The sequence below is a fragment of the Chrysemys picta genome, chromosome 5 (genome assembly GCF_011386835.1).
Source record: "Chrysemys picta bellii isolate R12L10 chromosome 5, ASM1138683v2, whole genome shotgun sequence".
In the NCBI taxonomy this organism is placed as follows: domain Eukaryota; kingdom Metazoa; phylum Chordata; order Testudines; family Emydidae; genus Chrysemys; species Chrysemys picta.
In genome coordinates, this window is record NC_088795.1 from 71,206,854 (window position 1) to 71,229,154 (window position 22,301).

The 22,301-nt window shown below is 44.1% G+C and overlaps 1 protein-coding gene across 7 annotated transcripts in view; it reads right to left on the bottom strand.

Moving 5' to 3' along the window:
• SH3RF1 (SH3 domain containing ring finger 1) overlaps positions 1-22,301 on the bottom strand; it is a 168,698-nt gene that overhangs the window by 5,644 nt on the left and 140,753 nt on the right. For 3 of the 7 annotated variants that reach the window (XM_065596551.1, XM_005309729.4, XM_005309730.4), the window contains exon 11: positions 16,156-16,496. In XM_065596551.1, coding sequence (XP_065452623.1) covers positions 16,156-16,496 — 341 coding nt within the window. Of the gene's footprint in view, positions 1-331; positions 2,295-16,155; positions 16,497-22,301 lie in introns of those variants that run through there. The other 4 variants (XR_010601407.1, XR_006172597.2, XM_065596552.1 and 1 more) reach the window with 3 other exon arrangements.

The following is a 22,301-nucleotide window of genomic DNA, read 5'->3' on the forward strand; positions in this document are numbered from 1 at the left end:
GATGAAAAGAACATGTAGGATCTTCAGGCTGGTAACCTTTTTTGTTTCATACTTCTTTCTTAAGGACTGCCTGTCTTCCTTCTGGACTATTGTTGAATTCTCATGTTTGAGCAAAAAATATAGTAGTTAATCTATGGTACTGTCATTTTAGATGCAGTTGTGATAAAAAATAAATAGCTGAAATAGGCAGATCTTCCTTTTACAATTTCACCTTTTAAGTAGTACTGAGCGTCAGTGAATGCAACGAGTAATACTAAATGAGCAGTATGGTAATAATAATTAAATAACTGCATTGGCTTATTTTGTTTAGGAAAATCCATCCTCAACATACAGGATTCTGAAGACTATCCACCTTCAAGAGCACCATCATTTTCTATAGTTTCAGAGTTATCTGCCAATAATAATGTTTCAGTCACGTCTTCTATGTCACATAGCCACAGTATATCACCTGTAGCAAATAGAAAAAAAAATCTCCATCATCCAGAAACAACCATAGATAACTTTGTGATAAGAACCAGCAGATTACAAAAAGAGGTAATTGATGAAAAAATTGCCCAGTTTGTTTATGCAACAAACTCTCCTTTCCGTATGATTGAGGACTCACACTTCATTAACATGGTTCAGTCATTAAGACCAGGATACAGTTCACCCAACAGAGCAGATGTTGCAGGCAAATTGCTGGATAAAGCGTATGAAAGAGAAATTGAGCAGTGTGCAAAAGGTCTAGAGGGTGAAATTGTTAACCTGAGTCTTGATGGGTGGACCAATGTCCACAATGATCCTGTTATATGTGCTTGTGTGACAACAGAAGAAGGGAATGTCTTCCTTACGGAAACAATTGATACATCAGGAAATGCACACACAGCAGAATACTTACAAGTAGCAGCAGTAAAAGCTATAACAAACTGTGAAAAAACATTCAAAGGTCTAATACCCAGCTTGGTCACATACAATGCTGCAAATGTATCCAAGATGAGAAGAAATTATTTAGAAGAGAGTCCTAAGCTAATAACATACGGTTGCAGTGCTCATTTGGTGCACTTCCTAGCCAAAGAATTCAGTGTTCCAGAAATAAAGGCTAATGTTGTTGAAATTGCAAAATACTTCTGTAACAACCACTTTGCAGCAGCTGCTCTGAAAAAAGTGGGCGGAACCAAGCTAACTCTCCCACAAGACATGCGATGGAATTCAGTAGTAGACTGTTTTGAGTACTATATCTAGAACTGGCCTAATCTGATGACAGTTTGTGAACAAAATTGTGAAAAAACAGATGGCACTGCCACAGCCAAAGTTCTCAACATTGGGTTTAAGAAAAATGTTGAACACATGCTGAATACCCTGAAGCCTATTTCTGTAGCCTTGAACAAAATGCAGGGAAACAGATGTTTTATTGCTGACGCTGTTGAAATTTGTGAGTGAGATCTTAAAAAGAGAAATATGCAATGATAGAGTTAAATTACAAGCATTAAAAAAACTAATGGGACAAGCACTATCTCCAGCTCATTTTCTTGCAAATATTCTCAATATTCGGTACCAGGGTCAAACCTTAACTGCTGAAGAAGAGGAGTTGGCTATGATATGGACATCCAGCAATCATCCCTCCATAATGCCAACTATAATAAACTTCAGAGCTAAGGGTGAACCAGTCAAGAAATATATGTTTGCTGATGATATTTTAAACAAAGTCACACCAGTGAACTGGTGGAAGTCACTTAAGCACTTGGATTCAGAGACAGTTGAAGTGATAATCTCACTTTTAACAGTGCCGGTGTAGAAAGAATATTTTCTTCCTTTGGACTAATTCATTCCAAATTGAGAAATCATTTGGGACCTGAAAAAGCAGGAAAGCTTGTTTTTCTTTTCCAGATTATGAACAAATAGGAAAATGAAGGTGAAGACAACTGAGTTAGATGCAGAAGCCAATATTTTAAGTTTCTCATGTTGACCTGCCTGATATAGTCGATTTAATTTTTGTGTTTTTTTAAATATTTAACTATTTTAGTTAAAAACAATTTTAACAAAAACAAACCTGATTTTAAAAAACTTGAATGTTTAACTAAATTCAAAAATTCATATGCTTGTTTTGTTAAAATATTATATGTTTGTTGTTGAAGAAAAAACCCAGAATACATAACATTGTTGTTTTAGTTAAATAAAACAATGTACATATCTGTCTTGTGATGTTCTCCTCCTGATACAGTATGGCAAGAAAATCCTCCAAATATTAATGATTAACCTGTTGAATTGGACATAGTTCACCTTCCAATGACTTCATAAATATCTGCTTCAATTACCTTTGGTAAATGAAATAACCAATCATTCATTTTCTGATATAGCGGTAAAACTAATCTGAAAAGTTTCCAAAATAAATCACTTTAAAAATGTACAGTGTGTACCTTCTAAAAATGAAACCTACATCTATCTCTGAGTTGTGAAGAATATGTATTAACGTTATAACAACCAACAAGAATAAACTTTTATGTAGAAATCCATGATTAAATTGAGTCTTCCTGACTAGTGATTTAAATCCACCCTGGAAAGTTTCATAAAGAAAAGTATTCAGTCAGGCTAAAAAGTACCACAGGTTTATGCATTACCTTTCACTTTTGTCAACTTGGGTTCAAATCCTGGCTTATGACACTGTGACCCAGGAACCTCTTGCTGCCAACTGGCAGAGAGCACAGGGATGCGTAGAGTTTTACTGGGATCCCCTGGTTTGGATATATGCATAATAATTCACTAAAGGGTGGCATGTGAGGTCTTTACTGAGAGCTAGTAGCCCACTAGTCATGATAATAATTGCAAAATGTATGTAGAGATAATATTTAAGCAATTGTGTCTATATTGAAAACATGTTCTTAAGGCAGGTAATCAGATTATCTCCCTGTCTGGCCATTGTGTATTGTGTCCCCCAGTGCATGACCCTACTTGCATTCTGAGACAGATGCTGATTAAGAGATTGCAAAATCTATAAGAAAGGAAAATACAAGAAAAAACAACCTATAGGGGGCATCAAGCTTCTGAACAACAACAATGGATTGTTTGGAAATATATGTAGTGCAAACAGGAACCCTGGATTAGGGCTGTCGATTAATCACAGTTAACTCACGCGATTAAATAAAAAAAAAATCGTGATTACTCACAGTTTTAATCGCACTGTTAAACAATAGAATACCAATTAAAATTTATTAAATATTTTGGATGTTTTTCTACATTTTCATATATATTGTATTCTGTGTTGTAATTGAAATCAAAGTGTATATTATTCTTGATTACATATATTTGCACTGTAAAAGATGAACAAAAGAAATAGTATTTTTCATACAAGTACTGTAGTGCAATCTCTGTGTAGTGAAAATGCAACTTACAAATGTAGATTTTTTTTGTTATATTTACCAGAGATAATGCTGCCCTCTTCTTATTTACAATGTCAACAGAAAGTGAGAACAGGCATTTGCATGGCACTTTTGTAGCCGGCATTGCAAGGTATTTATGTGCCAGATATGCTAAACATTCGTATGCCCCTTCATGCTTCAGCCACCATTCCAGAGAACATGCTTCCATGCTGATGATGTTTGTTAAAAAAAGTATGCATTAATTAAATTTGTGACTGAACTCCTTGGGGGGAGAATTGTATGTGCCCTGCTCTGTTTTACCCACATTCTACCATATATTGCATGTTATAGCAGTCTTGGATAATGACCCACCACATGTTGTTCATTTTAAGAACACATTCCCTGCAGATTTGACAAAACGCAAAGAAGGTACTAATCCGAGATAGCTACAGCACTCGACCCAAGGTTTAAGAATCTGAAGTGCCTTCCAAAATCTCAGAGTGACGAGGTGTGGAGCATGCTTTCAAAAGTATTAGAAGAGCAACACTGCGATGAGGAAACTACTGAACCCGAACCACCAAAAAAGAAAAATCAACCTGTGCAAGTACTTGTAATCAAAAATAAAGTGAGCACTGTACACTTTGTATTCTGTGTTGTAATTGAAATGAATATAATTGAAAATGTAGAAAACATCCAAAAATATTTAAATAAATGATATTCTATTATTAACAGTGTGATTAATCGCAATTCATTTTTTAAATCACGCGATTAATCGTGATTAATTTTTTTAATCGCTTGACAGACCTACCCTGGATCTTTCACCAAGGAGGCAAGCTGAGAACGTGACTTTTCCCCATGAACAGAAGATAACAGCCAAGCCTGGCTGTAAAATGCTGGGAAGACTTTGGGTGTGCATTGCTCTATAAGACAAGAAAGTACCTAGTTAAGTAACTCTAGGTTCTAGAATGTGTGTCATGATTCTATTTTATATGTAATAATTTTTTTCCAATACATCTACATGTCATCACTTGAATCTCTATACCTTGTTAAATAAACTTTTATTTGTTTTCACCATAAATGTATCTAAGTGTTGTGTGTTAAACAGACTGTGGTGTGAGGTGTAACTGGTATGCTAGGGTGGATTGCTTCTTGAGAAGCAGCAAATCTTTAACTACTATAAGGTTTACAGTCGACACCCCTCAGCGACACAGTTATACCAACCTAACTCCTGGTATAGACAGTGCTATATTGATGGGATGGCTTTTCCCATTCACTAGAATCATAGAATATCAGGGTTGGAAGGGACCTCAGGAGGTCATCTAGGCCAATCCCCAGACATATTTTTGCCCCAGACTCCTAAATGGCCCCCTCAAGGATTGAACTCACAACCCTGGGTTTAGCAGGCCAATGCTCAAACCACCCTCCCCCCATAAAAAGGTTATGTCAGGAGTGGGATTTGACATAGCTACCACCTCTTGGGGACGTGGAATTATCTATGCCAACAGGAGAAGCCTTCCTGTTGATTTATGTAGCATCTACAACCTTTTAAGTGTAGACAAGCCATGAGTGTCAACAGGGGCGGGACACTCCGGGGAGACACTCAGAAGGCTCAGGGGTTGGAATGTGCCTATGGCTAATCTGTAGAGAGATAGTGGGGCCTGCGTAGGCCTAGAGGGGTGGGCTTGTGTTGCCAGTGGCCAATGAAGCTGAGGAGCTGACCCTCACCAGGAAGTCAAGGATTCCTCACGTTAAGGGCAGGTGGTAGTGAGGTATTCCACAACCCTGGGTACTCCTAGGAAGCATCACAGACATAACAAGAGAACATTTGTTTATGGACACATTTCCACTAGGGAAAATGATAACCTGTAAGCTATTTGGCACGAATGGCAGGCTCTGCTCAAGTTAAATATTTAATCGTCTATGAAATACTTGTTAATTTTTAAGACTTCTTGATGCCCAACTACACTGTGTCAGCTGGTTCACCCCATCAGTTCATTGTCAATTCCTTGAAGAAACTAATTACATTTGTTAAGCATGATCTCCCCTTTGGAAAAGTATGTCTACTTTAATGTGTTTGAACCCTTCCAAGTGTTGTCCTACTGCCTGTCCCTGTTGAATAACTCTAAAATCTTTCCCAGTCTGAAAGCCAGAGTTAATGGTCTGTGGTACCCTGGGTCTCCATTGGTCCCTTTTTAAATTATGGCTGTTATATTAGTTTGCTTCCAGCCTGTGAATATCTCTTCTGTTGTGAATGAAGCGTCTGATGTGTTTTAATTCATTCTCTACTATCATTAGAATTTTGGAATATGAGCTATCTGGTCCTGGGACCTGACTTAATTTGCCCTTTAAACACTGTTCCCTGCTTCCCTTCCCAACCCGTTTCTTTGTTACATTTCCTTTCCTTCTTTTTTTTTCTGACCCCCTTAGGGAAATTTATCTGTTTCTGGAATGTCTTCATCATTCTCTTAATCAGTCAATGATGAAAAATCTTTTAAAACTTCCCAGAAATATGCAACCTGTCACACATTTCCCCTCAATGTCCCTAAAAGAGCTTGTTTCATTTCACAGTCTTCATGGCACTTGATATTTGTGAAATATTTTTGTCTTCACAGTTTTTTCTGTCCTCTTTTCATTTACAATATTGACATTCCTGATCTTTTCTAAATCTCTACGGTCAGCATCATAAGAAAAAAAGATAAATTTCTTGCATGTTTTCTCTCTACCGCCCAATTTATTACTGTGTTTCATTAGCCATAAAACATGGGTCTACCTCCAAGCTAACTGTACCAGATTTTTTGGCAATATTATCTGTACCCCTCCGTTTTCTGAATCAGTAATCCTATATCCAAATAGATAAATGTCCCACTTTCTCACATGCAGGAGAACATGACAAAGATGATATTGCTATTATAAGTTAACGTCATACAAATTTATTAAGCTTTATTTTCAATTCCCACCAACTAAGGCCAAAATCTTGGTTCTGCTAATTATATGACACCCCTTCATGGCTCACCCCTGCCCCACTGTCTCAAATAACTTCCTCCCAATCAGTCCTTAAATGGGGTTCTTGACTCCCTCTATGGATATCAACTCCCCTCAGGAGCTAATTCCTCAACAGTTTTCTACATTGTCAGACCTGCTCTTACATCCTTAGTGAAAACTGTTGCCAGCTAAGGTCGCTTTGTATGTTCAGGAAGTTGATGTCACACCAGTCATTTTGTGGCGAATAAAATGACAGGAGCCACTTAAATCACAGAACAAAATTACCACTGCCCTGCACTGCATCTGGATGAAAGAGTTTGCTTGTATTGTAATTTGGGATATGCAGTGACGTGTATTTGAGTTCAAGATCAGGCCTTTTTCACCACTGCAGGATCTGTGAGTTGTAATTATAGTTCTCTAAAACTTACTTAACCCATCCGTCCCATAAAAAAATTGGACACTGAAATTCCGCTTTAACTTTTATAGAAAATATCGGCAAGTAACTAAAACAAAATTCTGCTGACTAAATTAAATTCTCTTTGTATTTATACAAGGGTATGTCATAACTATAAAGGGAAGGGTAACAGCCCTCCTGTGTACAATACTATAAAATCCCTCCTGGCCAAAATCCAAAATCCTTTTCCCTGTAAAGGGTTAAGAAGTTCAGGTAACCTGGCTGACACCTGACCCAAAGGACCAATAAGGGGACAAGATACTTTCAAATCTTGGGGGGGGGGGGGAAGGAAGGCTTTTGTTTGTGCTCTTTGTTTTGGTCGTTGTTCGCTCTTGGGACTAAGATGGACCAGACATTAATCCAGGCTCTCCAAATCTTTCTGAACAAGTCTCTCATATTTCAAACTTGTAAGTAAACAGTCAGGCAAGGCGTGTTAGTTTTATCTTTGTTTTCTCAACTTGTAAATGTACCTTTTTCGAGGGTGTTTACCTCTGTTTGCTGTAACTTTGAACCTAAGGCTAGAGGGGATTCCTCTGGGCTCTTTAAGTTTGATTACCCTGTAAAGTTATTTTCCCTCCTGATTTTACAGAGATGATTTTTACCTTTTTCTTTAATTAAAAGCCTTCTTTTTAAGAACCTGATTTATTTTTCCTTGTTTTTAGATCCAAGGGGGTTGGATCTTGATCCACCAGGAGTTGGTGGGAGAAAGGAGGGGGGCTGGTTAATTTCTCCTTGTTTTAAGATCCAAGGGGTTTGGATCTGTATTCACCAGGGAATTGGTGAAGTCTCTCTCAAGGCTACCCAGGGAAGGGAATTAGCACATTGGGAGTGGTGGCAGTGGACCAGATCTAAGCTGGTAGTTAAGCTTAGAAGTTTTCTTGCAGGCCCCCACATCTGTACCCTAAAGTTCAGAGTGAGGAAGCAGCCTTGACAGGGTACAACATGGCTTCCCTTAAAATAGCATGCTTCTCTGAAATAAGCCTTGCTAAAACAGCAAGAAAACTATTTCAGGGATTCTGTTTTGTGGGTTTTTTTTAATAAACAGGAAAATGATGCACCTGAAGGAACTGTGTTAGTCTGAGAGAAACAGCAGTGTACAGCATCGGTGAGATACTTGTGCCTCACTCCCCACCTTAAAGTGCAGCAGAGTGGAACGAGGAGATTTATTACCCACAGTAAAGCCTGTGGACAGGGACACAGCACGGTCTAAAGCATTTCATTAGGAGACAGAAACTCCTTAATAGCATTCCAAACTCTGTCACAAACTTGCAGCAAGGCTAGGCAAAGTCACTTAACCTCTTTGTGTCCCAAGGTTGGTCTACACTACAAAGTTAGGTCAGCTGAACTATATCACTCAGGACTGTGAAAAATTTCACACCCTGGGCAATGCAATTAAGCTGACCTAAGCTGCAGAGAAGACAGTGCTAGGTTGACAGAAGAATTCTTCCGTTTACCTAGCTACTGCCTTGTGAGGGAGGTAGATTTACTACAGTGACTGAAGAACCCCTTCTGTCACTGTAGTGTCTACACTGCAGCAGCGCAGCTGTGCCTTGGAAGTGTTTCTAGTATAGACATACCTTCAATTCCTTCCAGATTTAAATTAAAGATACATGAAGGTGCATGTGCCACTGACCTAATGAAGTGGGACCAATTTGTCTACCAAAGTAGACCAATTTGTCATTTTGAGGATTCATATGTGGAGCGTCTGTGAAAGGGTTGGAGGGAAAAAATGGTTACTCACTTTCTCATAACTGTTGTTCTTTGAGATGTGTTGTTCATGTCCTTTCCAATCAGGTGTATGTGTGCGCGAAGGCGCACAGTACCCATACGATTTTTCCCTGGCAACAACCATAGGGTCTGTCTGGGTGCCCTCTGAAGTCGTGCCTTCATTGCGCTCAATATTGGACCAGGTTGAGGTCCCAGGATGTGGACGTGAGGGTACAGTCTGTTGAGTCCTTTTAAAAATCGGCTGACCACAGGGTTAGCAAACACCGAGCGCCCCCCCCCCCCCCCCCGGACGGAAGGCCGATATGGTGGCTAAGTTCACCCTTATTGAAGACAACGAAAGCCCCTGCTGCTTCAGATGGAGAAGGTAGCCCAGAATGAGCAGCACTGCGTCAGAACGTCTGGGAAGAGTGGAAGGGTGACCGGGGCTTCCACGGACAGGTCTAGGAGAGATGTGTACCAGTGCTGATGGGGCATGCTGGAGCTATCAATATAACCTGTGTTCGTTCCCTCCGGATCTTGAGGAGCATCTTGTGAACGAGTGGTATGGGCGGAAAGGCATGTAGGAGACAATCTCCCAGTGGAGAAGGAACATGTGCGCCCTGGAGCCCGGGCTATGATTCTGAAAGGAACAACTTTTTGTTGTGTCGCGTGGCGAATAGATCTATCTGAAACATTGAAATCGTGACATCCAGGTGAAGGGATCACTTGTGGTCACGAAACGACCCGCTGAGGTGATCTGCCAGCTCATTTTTTATCCCTCGGAGGTACGACGCTTGCAGGTGTATTGAATGTTCTACAGAGAAGTCCCACAGCATGAGGACTTCCTGGCACACGGGAGAGGAGTATACACCCCCAGTTTGTTGATATAGAACATTGCAGTGGTGTTGTCCATCATGACTGATACACATTGTCCCATTAGGTATGCTCTCAGTTCTCGGACGTTGATGTGGAGAGCCAGATACGCCTGAGACCAAAGACCTTGAGTCCTGTGTTCTCCTTGATGTGCTTCCCCAGCCCACGTCTGATGCATCCATCCCTAGAGACAGGGACAGCTGCGGACTGGTGAAGGGGATCCCAGAGCATACCTCCTGAGGGTCGAGCCACCACGGGAGGGAGTCGAGGACCGAGCGAGGTAGGGTCACTATCCTGTCCAGGCTGTCTCTGGCCAGGTGGTAAACTGATGCCAGCCATGACTGAAGAGGTCGAAGTCTGAGTAGCATGCTGCACCACGTAGGTACAAGCCGCATGTGGCCCAGAAGCTTCAGGCAGTTTCTTGCTGTGGTGGTGGGAAACTGTCTGAGGCCTCGACTGGTATCGGTCAGGGCCTGAAACCTGGCTTGAGGCAGGTATGCCCTGGCCTGGATCAAGTCCAATACTGCCCCTATAAACTCTATCCTCTGAACGGGGGACAGAGTGGACTTTGCTTTGTTTAAAAGGAGACCCAGGTTTACGAAGGTGGCTCTGATAAACTTGACCTGAGCCTCCACTTGGGTCTTGGAGCGGCCATTAATCAGCCATTCTTCAAGGTAAGGAAACACCTGAACCTGGTGCCTATGCAGAAATGCAGCGACGACTGCCATACAGTTGGTGAAAACCCGAGGTGCTGCTGACAGGCCGAACGGGAGGACTGTGAATTGATAGTGGGTGTTGTTCACCACGAACCTGAGGTACTTCTTGTGGGGCTGAGTGATCGCAATATTAAAGTATTTATCTTACAAGTTGAGGGCGGCATACCAGTCTGCTGGATCCAATGAGGGAATGATGGAGGCCAGAGAGACTACGTGGAACTTTAGTTTCTTTATAAACTTGTTGAGTTCCTGCAGGTCCAGGATGGGCCTGAGGCCGCCTTTGGCTTTCGGTATTAGGAAATACCGGGAGTAAAAACCATTGCCCCTGTACTCCTGAGAAACCTCCTCCACTGCCACTAGAGAGAGGAGCGACTGCACTTCCTGGATAACGAGTTGTTAGTAAAAAGAGTCCCAGAAGAGGGACGGGAAATGGGGGTGGAAGCGTGGGAAGCCACAGAATTGGATGGAGTATCCCCTCTCTACAGTGCCGAGAACCCATCGGTCTGAGGTAATAACGGACCATGCACGGTAGAAAGGGGATAGTCAGGACAAGAAGGTAAGGCGGGGTGGATCCATTTCCAGGTGTGGTACACCGTCCTTGACAATGCCTTCAACAGGCAGGATTATGGCCCGAAGATGGCTTTGGTTGTCCCAAGCTCTGGCCAGAAGGTTGGCGCGACCTTTTACTGCCACTTCCGTTCCACCTTCTGGAGCCATCCTGGTGGTTCTGCTGACCGAACCTCTGAATGGGCTGCGGCCGGAAGTGTCTCTGCTGAGTGGAAGGCATGTAGAGTCCCAGGGACCTGAGGGTGGCTCTGGAGTCCTTCAGGCTGTTTAGCTTTTTGTCTGTCTTTTCCGAAAACAGAGTCTCACCTTTGAAAGGCAGGTCCTGTATGGTTTGTTGGACCTCGAAGGGGAGACCTGAGACCTGGAGCCACGAGCCCCTTCTCATGACTACACCCCTGGCCATGACTCTAGTGGCAGTGTCTGCCCCATCAAGCGCTGCTTGCAGAGATGCCCTGGAGATCAATCTCCCCCGCTCAACCAAAGCCGAGAGTTCAGCCTGGGAGTCCGAGGGAAGTAACTCTGTGAAGGTAGCCAATGCCTAGCAGGTATTGTAGGCATACCTGCTGACGATGGCCTGTTGGTTGGAAATGCGGAGTTGCAGTCCCCCCGTGGTGCGTACCTTCTGCCCGAATAGGTCCAGTTTTTTTACATCCCTATTCTTGGGGTAAGGGCCCTGGAAACGCTGCCTCTCTCGCTGATTAGCAGCGTCCACCTCCAGAGAGTCAGGTTGTGGGTGAGCGTATAGATGTTCATAGCCCTTGGAGGGCACAAAGTACTGCCGTTCATTGTGCTTGGCGGTAGGTGCCAGAGAGGCTGGGGTCTGCCACAGGGTCTTGGTCATGCCCTTGATAGTTTTGATGAGTGGTAAAGCGATACAGGAAGGGCCCAAAGTGGCCACGAAGTCCACCATAGGGTCTGCATCATCTACAACTTCCTCCGCCTTAATGCCCAGACCCTGTGCGACCTAGTGCAGCAACTGCTGCTACACTCCAGAGTCTTTCAGAGCTGGGGCAATAGCAGTGTCTGCAAGCGCCTCATCTGGGGAAGATGAGGAGGAGGAGGCCACCAAGGGAGGTAGTTGCTCGCTTCCATCCCTGCCAGAGGGATCACTTGAGCTGGTGGGAACAGTGGTGGGATGGTCTGGTCTCAGCGCCGTGAAAGGCGCAGGCACAGCCGTCGATGCCAGCCCCCGCTCCAGTGCTGGCGGTGCTGTCTGATGGTGTGTCTGCACCATGATGGTAATCAACATCAGTGCAGGCAGCATCGATAATGCGCCAGCAGCATAGTTGGTGCCAAAGGCACGGTTGGTGCCATAACCTGAGCTGTTGACACCTCCGGAGTCGAGGACATTATCAAAAGCAGCACTGCAGTTGGCGCCGATGTCGGCAACAGTGCCACGGTTGCTGGCATCAACGCCAGAGGTAACTGCTCAGCCGCTGGATGTGGTGGGACAAAGGTTGCAGACATGACTGAAGCAGCACCCAAGTGAGATCCTTGGCTCCGACCCTGAGCTTGGTGGAAAGCCCATGGAGTGCAGAAGGGCCACTGTGCTAGGTTCTGCCATTGAGGGGCCCACTGCATCGGTTGGGACCTCCTGCGGTGCCTTGAGCTTGAACTTCTGATCCAGCTGTAGTCGGAGCGGTACAAGTCCGACTCTGATTTGGAAGTCTCTGAATTCGAGGACCACGGTGGCGCTGCACCTCTCAATGTGGAGCGTCGGGAATCTGGGGACTGACTGCGCTCCCTGGAGGGAGGCGCTGGCATCTGTGGTTGCCGAGGCGATGGGGAGCGGCGCGACATCATAACCAGCTTTCCCTTTGACTGCACAGTGTGGGATGGAGCCTGCAGTGACTACGCCTTCTCCTGCCTCGGGGGCGAGAGTGGTGCCAAGAGTCTGAGCAGGTCCTGTGCTGCCTCAGGAATGGACGAAAGAGGCAGGCTCTCCAAGGGGTTCGGCGAGTGGGATGGGCCTGGACTCAACTGCCTCGCTTGGGCAAAAGTCGACATGGCTGCTCCCTGAGTCTTGGAGCTGTGGTCCGACTGTGGTGCCACTGATGGCTGGTCTCTGCATCTAGGCAAAGGGGATCAGCCTCTTTCGATCCTCTTCTTCTTCTGCACTGGTGATTGGGACCGGTGCTGAAGGCTGGAGTGTCCCCGAGACGCTCCATGACAGTGCCTAGAATCCTTGGCTGTGTCTCTCTTCGGCACCTGGTCTCTTGAAGAGGGCGTTGGTGTGCTGAAGAAGACGTGCTGATGGTGGGATCCCTGGAACCGGGGTCTGACTGCAGTCGAAGACCTGCCTCCAGGAGGAGGATTTTAAACTGCTGCTCTCTCTTTCAGTGTTCTTGGTTGGAATTCACAGCAGTCTTTTTGATGACCCTCGCCCAGACACCGTAAACAGGAGGTGTGTGTGGGGGTCATTTTTTGGCATGCGCTTTGTGCTGTCCTTGCAGGTCTTGAAGCCCGGGACTGTGGCATGCCCCAGTTGCAACAAATAAGGGGAAGAAACGGGGGGAAATCCCCATAAATAAAACTTACAACTGACTAACTAACTATACTAAACTACACTATCTGAATAAACAAGGTGAGTACAACAGTAATCGAACTGCTAAGTCATTTGCCAGAGCAAGAGCAAGGGAGGTTCCAGCAACTGTCACTGGTGGTAGGAAGGAACTGAAGGGGCGGCAGGACTCTATATTGGGCGCCATGTAGGCTAGATTCCAGGGGGCGCCCAGGCTGACCCTATCATTGCTGCTAGGGAAAAATCTTTGGGCTATTGTGCACATGCGCGTTCACACACCTGATTGGACTCAACATGAACAAGCGCTCAAAGAAGTAGTCTCATTTCTGTCACTTCCTTCCCAGGGACAGCTAGGGATGCCAAAGCAAGAAGGATTGTCTGCAAACCCTCACCACGTAGGTTTGATTTGGTTTGATGTCAAGTGTGCTGAACCACTTATTCTTTATGAATGCAATATTTAATTTCTCTCCTAATTGTACAGTTGGTTGTTTTTTTAAACCATTTCTTTCTGTAGGATAGATGGGAAAAGTTTCCTGGTGTAATTAAAGTGTATAGTCTTAGTGTATGTAAAAGCTATGGATTTACGGTGGGAGTTTATTACTGTGCCTTTAAGCAAGGCACATCTATTGGGAAATCTGATTAAAACATAAATAGTAACATTTTCAAAAAGGAGTCTAAGTCCCATTTATCAAAAGTGACTATGGCTATGTCTACACTAGACATGTTACCACAGCACAACTACGTCACTGCAGCTACGTCACCGTAGACACTTGCTACAACAACGGAAGGGGTTTGTCCAAGCTTGTAGTTAATCCATTCCCTCAAGAGGCAGTAGCTAAATTGACAGAAACATTCTTGCGTTGACCTATCGGAGTGTACATTAGACTTTGCAATGGCTTAACTAGGTCTCTTGAGGGAGTGAATTTTTCATACCTCTGAGCTATGTCGATATGTTGACCTAAGTTTTAGGCATAGACCTGGTCTGAGGCACTTAGGAGCATAACTTTGTAATGCAGACCAGGCCTAAGTCTCACTGAAAGTCTTGGGCACTTCTGATAATTTTACCCCAAAGCCTAGGTCTTTTTAAAACAGCTTGGCACCTGGGATTGGAATTGTAAACCAGAAGAAAGTATGATCTTGCTGGATATTTCACTGTTTATTACATTTTGGTTTTGTTTGTTTTATCTTCAAGAATACATTTTCTTCCTTTTTTGTTAAACATGTTATTGTATCAACAATTTAGTTCTCCCCCGTCATCCAGTTCTCCTCACAAGGTAACAATTTACCTACTTCACGGAGGGTTTAGAAAGTTTAATTAAAGCTTGTCAAATACTATGAAGACTTCAAGTGCAATGTAAGCAATGTATTCTTATGAAATAGCGAACAAGTACCCTGGCCTAGAGCAATGGAAACATCTGACTAGAGCAGCCACAGAGAGGGAGAAATTAATCCTTCAAAAGAAGGGACAATGAGAAACCAGTGTAAAGGTTGAAACTTCATTTAAAGTACATTTGATGAAAGATAATAAATGTATGATTGGAAGGGGCATGGTTTTGGGATAGCAGTTTAGTCTGGTACCAATTATAGAATGAGAGTACATAAGATTAGATAGGATCTTTTTAAAATGTGTTATTTAATGTAAATATTAATTTAAAAAAATGTTCATCATTACTGTTCCATGTAGATTTAGGAGAAATTAGAATGAAAGGATGTGATTTTAAAACAGTTTAAAAATGTATCTATATATTCTAACAGAAAAATGTAAATCTACCTTTGAATCATGTATGAAATAGACATTTTTATGGATTCAAGTTAAACAGAATAAATAATTACCTCTTCACAAATCTAACTGTGTGATTAAGACAGAAGCCAGACAACAGAAGAAATGGGAACTTGTAGACCAGCAGGTAATGTGTAATGTTTTTAGTAGCCTACAATCAATGGGGTTCTGTGTAGACACAGTGGCATGCCCGCATGTAGTGAATTACAGGATCAGGTCAAAGCTTAAAACTATACACAGACAGTGAAGCATTTACTATCAAACATCAATTATTTCCCCCAACATTGGCAAACACCATTAGAGTTTGCATTAAGACAAGTGTTCATTCGTAGAACTATTAATCAAATAGTGCAACTATATTATATTTTTTCTAGATGTTACAGAAATAGATAGGTACGGGTGTCTCAAAGGAGAAGATACCCTATGTCACTGGTGCAATATTAGCACAAATAGTGTGAGGGAAATAAAAACGGACAGTATTCTAGCACTGGAAAAGCCTCTACTCACTTCATAGCCATTGAGTAATATTGAGACCCCAGAAGTGTGAAGCTATGGGGGTATATTGTGGTAAAGTGGAGGGCATGAATTAAGAATGACAGGGATTCAGAGTAACTAGCGAGGATTTTCAGAATCTAGATAGTTTTGTGCATTTTTGGAGCTACTGCCCAGAGGAAGAGATTCAGAGTCAGCAACACAGTAGTAGGACATTAGGGCAATGATAGTACCTTGCAACAGCTTATTAACACGTTTCCGGCTTAAGGCTATTCACAAGCAAGGACCTGATCCCGCAAAGACTTATACTGAACTTTACGCACTAATGGGACTATTCATAGTGATAAAGTTAAGCATATACATAAGTTATCTGTCAAGGTTTTTATACTTTGCCCTCCACTATAGTATCTGAGTGCTTACAGGTCCCAGAACCTTTAAATAATGTAAAGAAAGTAAAAATATATATGTATTATAGCCAGTTGATAAACTGAGAAAAAAATATCAAGAATTTTTTTTTAAACATCAATCAATGGAATTTTAAAAAAAATCAAAACATTATGAATGGCTTTACAGTTTGTTAAACATCCAGAAACCCCCCCCATGAAAATTGTCAAATTTTTGTGTCAAAATTTTCAAAATGTAAACATTTTGAATAATTTCTGCCAGCTCTAATAAATATTGTTGAATGCTGCCGGTTCGTCTCAGTTTAGCCATATGCGATGATTTACCTTTCACAAACAACAGGCCTGGATTCATTCTGGACTGAGCCCAAGGAGGAACATGGCTGCCGGGGGGGAGGTGCTATAGGAATACTGGAATCCAAAGAACTTGTTTTCCGATGCAGAGTCTCCTGTGCTAGTGCTGCTGCAGAGATTTCATTGTTCACAGGACATGATCCAGCTCTGCCATGGCTGACAGCTGATGGAACCTCAGGCCCTACTGCGCCCTGCAGGGCCATCTCTACAGCTGCTTGTTCAGCCTCCAGAGTTGGTGATGATGGAGGTGACACTCGGGGCTTGCGTTTGGTAGATGCTCCAGAAAGCAACTTTAGCAAACCTTTTTTTTCTTTCTGTTAAGCAAAAATAAAGAGTATAAATTAAAGTCATTTTAAAACAAGAGATATTTGGAGGACAATGACGAACTGAAATACAGTTTTTTAAAATACATGGTCATTTTGATCTCAGAGGACTGAGTTAACAAGGACAGATACTTTGAGACCTCCACAAATCATCATTTTGATTAAATCTGGCGAACTAAGTAGTGTTATAAATTGTTTCCATTAAATAAATGCCTTTGGCTGCAAAAATTACTAGAGAAAGAAAGGTCTTTTTCTAATTTCTGCTGTAAGAATACAGTACTGGTTTTTTAGTAACCAAAAAGAAAAAACACTTCTGCTGCAAAGGAATGTATGCACCTTCACTCAAGCAAGACCACAAATGGGCTAAACTCCTTCACTTAGCTGAGAAAAATAACCCAGTCAAGTGATTGCCTTAAGCACCAACCAGTATGCTTTAAAAGGGAGTTTACAGGGTGAAGAAGTCAGCTGAGGGCTCTTTAAGAGATAGCCATTAGAGGCTGAGAGTTTTGGTTAGAGGGGAGGATTCCTGGGAAAGAGGAGAGATTCCACTGAAACTGAGCAGGGAGGATAATCTGCACCACAGCCTGTGGTTTGCACGAGTGCCTCCAATTTTTCCTCCCTTATTCCCCATACAGGGGATCTCGAATGGTTAGCAGAATTTTGCCAGGTGGGGAATTGTTTGCGTTTTGTATCCTTGTTACAAGGAAGAACTGTAAACATTCTTTTTACTTGCTCAGACAGAAACCCCTGAAGACTATAGAATCATAGAAACGTAGAGATAGAAAGGACCTCAAGAAGTCATCAAGTGCAGCTTCTTGCTCTGAGGCAAGGACCAAGTAAACCTAGACCATCCCTGACAGGTGCTTGTCCAATCTGTTCTTATAGAATCTCCAATTACGGGGATTCCACAACCTCCCTTGGCAGCCTATTCCAGATCTTAACTACCCTTATAGTTAGAAAAGCTTTTCCTAAAATCTAACCTAAATCTCTCTTGCAGTAGATTAAGACCATTGCTTCATGTCCTATGTTCAATGGACATGGAAAACAATTGATTACTATCCTCTTTATAACAGCCCTTAATATATCTGAAGACTAACAGGTCTCCCCTCAGTCTTCTTTTCTACAAAAATAAACATGCACATGTTTTTTAACCTTTCTTGATTGGTCAGGTTTTCTAAACCTTTTCTCATATTGTTGCTCTCCTCTTGACTTTCTCCAATTTGTCCACATCTTTCCTAAGGCCTGATCTACACTATGAGTTTAATTCGAATTTAGCAGCGTTATATCTAATTAACCCTGCACCCGTCCACACAACGAAGCCATTTATTTCAAAATAAAGGGCTCTTAAAATCGATTTCTGTACTCCTCCCCGACGAAATCGATATTGTCATTTTGAATTAGGATTAGTGTGGCCACAATTCGATGGTATTGACCTCCGGGAGCTATCCCACAGTGCACCACTGTGACCGCTCTGGACAGCAATCTGAACTCGGATGCACTGGCCAGGTAGACAGGAAAAGCCCCGCGAACATTTGAATTTTATTTCCTGTTTGCCCAGCACAGGAGAGCACAGGTGACCACAGAGAGCTCATCAACACAGGTAACCATGCAGGCCGATAATCAAAAAAGAGCACCAGCATGGACCGTACGGGAGGTACTGGATCTGATCGCTATATGCGGAGAGGATTCAGTGCTAGCAGAACTTCGTTCGAAAAGACGAAATGCCAAAACTTTTGAAAAAATCTCCAAGGGCATGATGGAGACAGGCCACAATAGGGACTCAGAGCAGTGCTGCGTGAAAGTCAAGGAGCTCAGACAAGCCTATCAGAAAACAAAGGAGGCAAACGGTCGCTCCGGGTCAGAGCCACAGACATGCCGCTTCCACACTGAGCTGCATGCAATTCTGGCGGGGGCCGCCACCACTACCCCGCCTCTGACCGTGGAATCCGAGGCGGGGGTAATCTCATCAGCTACACCTGAGGATTCTGCGGACGGGGAGGAGGAGGACGAGGACGAGCTTGCGAAGATCTTTTTCTCAGCCTGACTGAAGTACCCTCCCAACCCAGTACCCAAGACCATGACCCCATGGAAGGGACCTCAGGTGAGTTTACCTTTTAAAATATAAAACATGGTTTAAAAGCAAGCGTTTTTTAATGATTAATTTGCCCTGAGGACTTGGGATGCATTCGGGGCCAGGACAGCTACTGGAAGAGTCTGTTAACGTGTCTGGGGATGGAGCGGAAATCCTCCAGGGACATCTCCATGAAGCTCTCCTGGAGATACTCCAAAAGCCTTTGCAGGTGGTTTCTGGGCAGTGCAGCCTTATTCTGTCCTCCATGGTAGGACACTTGACCACGCCATGCTAGTAGCAAGTAATCTGGTATCATTGCATGACAAAGCCTGGCAGCGTATGGTCCCAGTGTTTGCTGGCATTCAAGCAACAGCCGTTCTTTATCTCGCTGTGTAATCCTCAGGAGAGTGATATCGCTCATGGTAACCTGGTTGAAATACGGGAATTTAATTAAGGGGACAGAGGTGGCCGTTCCTACTGGGCTGTTTGCCTGTGGCTGAAAAGAAATCCTCCCCTGCAATTAGCCAAGCGCGGGGGGGGAGGGGGGAATTGGCGCTGAGCTTTTCGTGTTTGGCTAGCAGGGATCTTCCCTGAAATCAGCCATGCAGTGGGGGGAGGGGTACAGTGATCATCCCAGATAATTCATGGCGGGTGGGCGGGGGCGGGGGGTAGTTTGGTTTCTGCAGGGATCTTCCCTGATACCAGCCACGCGGTGGGGGGAGGGATAAAGCGATCATCCCAGAGAATTGGATGGGGGGACGGAGGGGGCCTTAGTTTGTTTTCTGCTGCTGAAGGTTAACAGGAAAACTCAATGGGCTTTGCTTGATATGTGGGAAAGGAGGGTGCAGAAGCCGAAAGACAATGGCTTACCATGGCCGCATGCAAGCCGAATTCTGTTGCCCAGACCTACGTCTGTGATCTCTAACACCAAAGCCACAGGCACTCAATATTAAGATGCAAAATGCGACCTTGTACTGAAATCACATGTGCTATGTAATGTGAATAGTGTTGTTCACCGTGAAAGAGTATAAGCATTGTTCTGTAAAATGTATCTTTTTAAAAACTTCTCTCCTTTTTTCCATCCCTCCAGAAGCTGCAATTTTTCAAGCCTCCCTCCTCCATCCCATCTCAGATAAGGCAGCGGAGAAAGAGGATGCGAGATGAGATGTTCTCGGAAATAATGGAATGCACCCGCAATGAAAGAGCTCATTTGAATGAGTGGAAGGACACGGTATCTAAGTACAGGAAAGATGCCAGTGAACATGAGGTCATGAGGGACGCTCAAGATGAGAGGTGGCAGGCTGCAACGCTGGGGCTGCTGCGTGATCAAACGGACATGCTCTGGCATCTGGTGGAGTTTCAGGAACGGCAGCAGGATAACAGAGTGCCGCTGCAGCCGCTGTATAACCTCCCTCCCCCGTCACCATGTTCTATAGCCTCGTCACCCAGATGTGTAAGAACACGGACGGGGAGGCTCCGTGCACCCTCCCACTCCACCCCAGTGGACAGACCAACCAAAAGTCTGTCATTATATTGAATTTTTTCAGTGGCCTTTCACTTCCCTCCTATCCTCCTCCCAAACCCCACCTGGGCTACCTTGTCGGTTCTCTCCCTATGTTTATAATCAATTAATAAAGAATACATGATTTTTAAACGATAGTGACTTTATTTCCTTTAAAAGCAAGCTGTGATTTAAGGGGGGAGGGTAGTTTGCTTACAGAGAATGAATGAATCAAGGGGGCGGGTTTTCAACAAACAGAACTTTCACACCGTAGCCTGGCCAGTCATTAAACTGTTTTTCAAAGCTTCTCTGATGCGCAGCACTTCCTGATGTGATCTTCCAATTGGCCTGATGTCTGGCTGCGCATAATCAGCAGCCAAGCGATTTGCCTCAGCCTCCCACTCCGCCATAAAAGTCTCCTCCTTACTTTCAGAGATTGTGGAGCACACAGCAAGCAGCAATAACAATGGGGATATTGGTTTGGCTGAGGTCTGACCAAGTCAGTAACGAGCACCAGTGACCTTTTAAACGTCCAAATGCACATTCTACCACCATTCTGCACTTGCTCAGCCTGTAATTGAACAGCTCCTGATTCCTGTCCAGGCTGCCTGTGTATGGCTTCATGAGCCATGGCATTAAGGAGTAGGCTGGGTCCCCAAGGATAACTATAGGCATTTCAACATCCCCAACGGTTATTTTCTGGTCCGGGAAGTAAGTCCTTTGCTGCAGCCGTTTAAACAGAGTAGTGTTCCTGAAGACGCGAGCATCATGAACCCTTCCCAGCCAGCCCACGTTGATGTTGGTGAAACGTCCCTTGTGATACACAAGTGCATGCAGCATCATTGAAAAGTACCCCTTGCGGTTTATGTACTGGGTACCCTGGTGCTCCGGTGCCAAGATAGGGATATGGGTTCCATCTATCGCCCCACCACAGTTAGGGAATCCCATTGCAGCAAAGCCATCCACTATGACCTGCACATTTCCCAGAGTCACTACCTTTCATAGCAGCAGCTCGGCGATTGCTTTGGCTACTTGCATCACAGCAGCCCCCACAGTAGATTTGCCCACTCCAAATTGATTCCCGACTGACCAGTAGCTGTCTGGCGTTGCAAGCTTTCACAGGGCTATTGCCACTCGCTTCTCAACTGTGAGGGCTGCTCTCATCTTGGTATTCTGGCGCTTCAGGGCAGGGGAAAGCAAGTCACAAAGTTCCATGAAAGTGCCCTTACGCATGCGAAAGTTTCACAGCCACTGGGAATCGTCCCACACCTGCAACAGTATGCGGTCCCACCAGTCTGTGCTTCTTTCCCGGGCCCAGAATCGGTGTTCCACGGCTATAACCTGCCCCATTAACAGCATGATCTCCAAAGCGCCGGGGCCCGCGGTTTGATAGAATTCCATGTCCATGTCCTCATCACTCTCGCCGCCATGCTGCTGTAGCCTACTCCTTGCCGCCTGGTTTTGCAGGTTCTGGTTCAGCATAAACTGCACGATAACGCGCGAGGTGTTTACAATGTTCATGACTGCTGTCTTGAGCTGAGCGGGCTCCATGCTTGCCGTGGTATGGCGTCTGCACTGTTCACACTGGAAAAAGGCGCGAAATGGTTGTCTGCCGTTGCTTCCCTGGAGAGCGGGGGAGGATGTACCCAGAACCACCCGCGACAATGTTTTTGGCCCCATCAGGCATTGGGATCTCAACCCAGATTTCCAATGGGCGGAGGAGACTGCGGGAACTATGGGATAGCTACCACAGTGCAACGCTCGGGAAATCAACGCTAGCCCTAGGACATTGACGCACACTGCTGAATTAATGTGCTTAGTGTGGCCGCATATATTCGACTGTATACAATCTGTTTCCAAAATTCGAATTCTGTAAATGTGTAGACATACCCTAAGTGTGCCACTCAGAACTGGACACAGTACTCCAGCTGAGGCTCACCAGGGCCAAGCAAAGCGAGACAATTACCTCCCATGTCTTAAATACGACACTCCTGTTACTGGACTAACTTCTGTTGGTGAGAGAGACAAGCTTTTGAGCTTACACAGAGCTCTTCTTCAGGTCTCGGAAACTAAGTCAAAATGTCATTGCTAAATGCAAGGTTTGAACAGATTGTTTAGCATAACACAACATAGCTACACCAACACTTTATACGGCACTCTTGTTAATACACCCCAGAACAAAGTTAGCCTTTTTGCAACTGCATGACATTGTTGACTCGTTCCA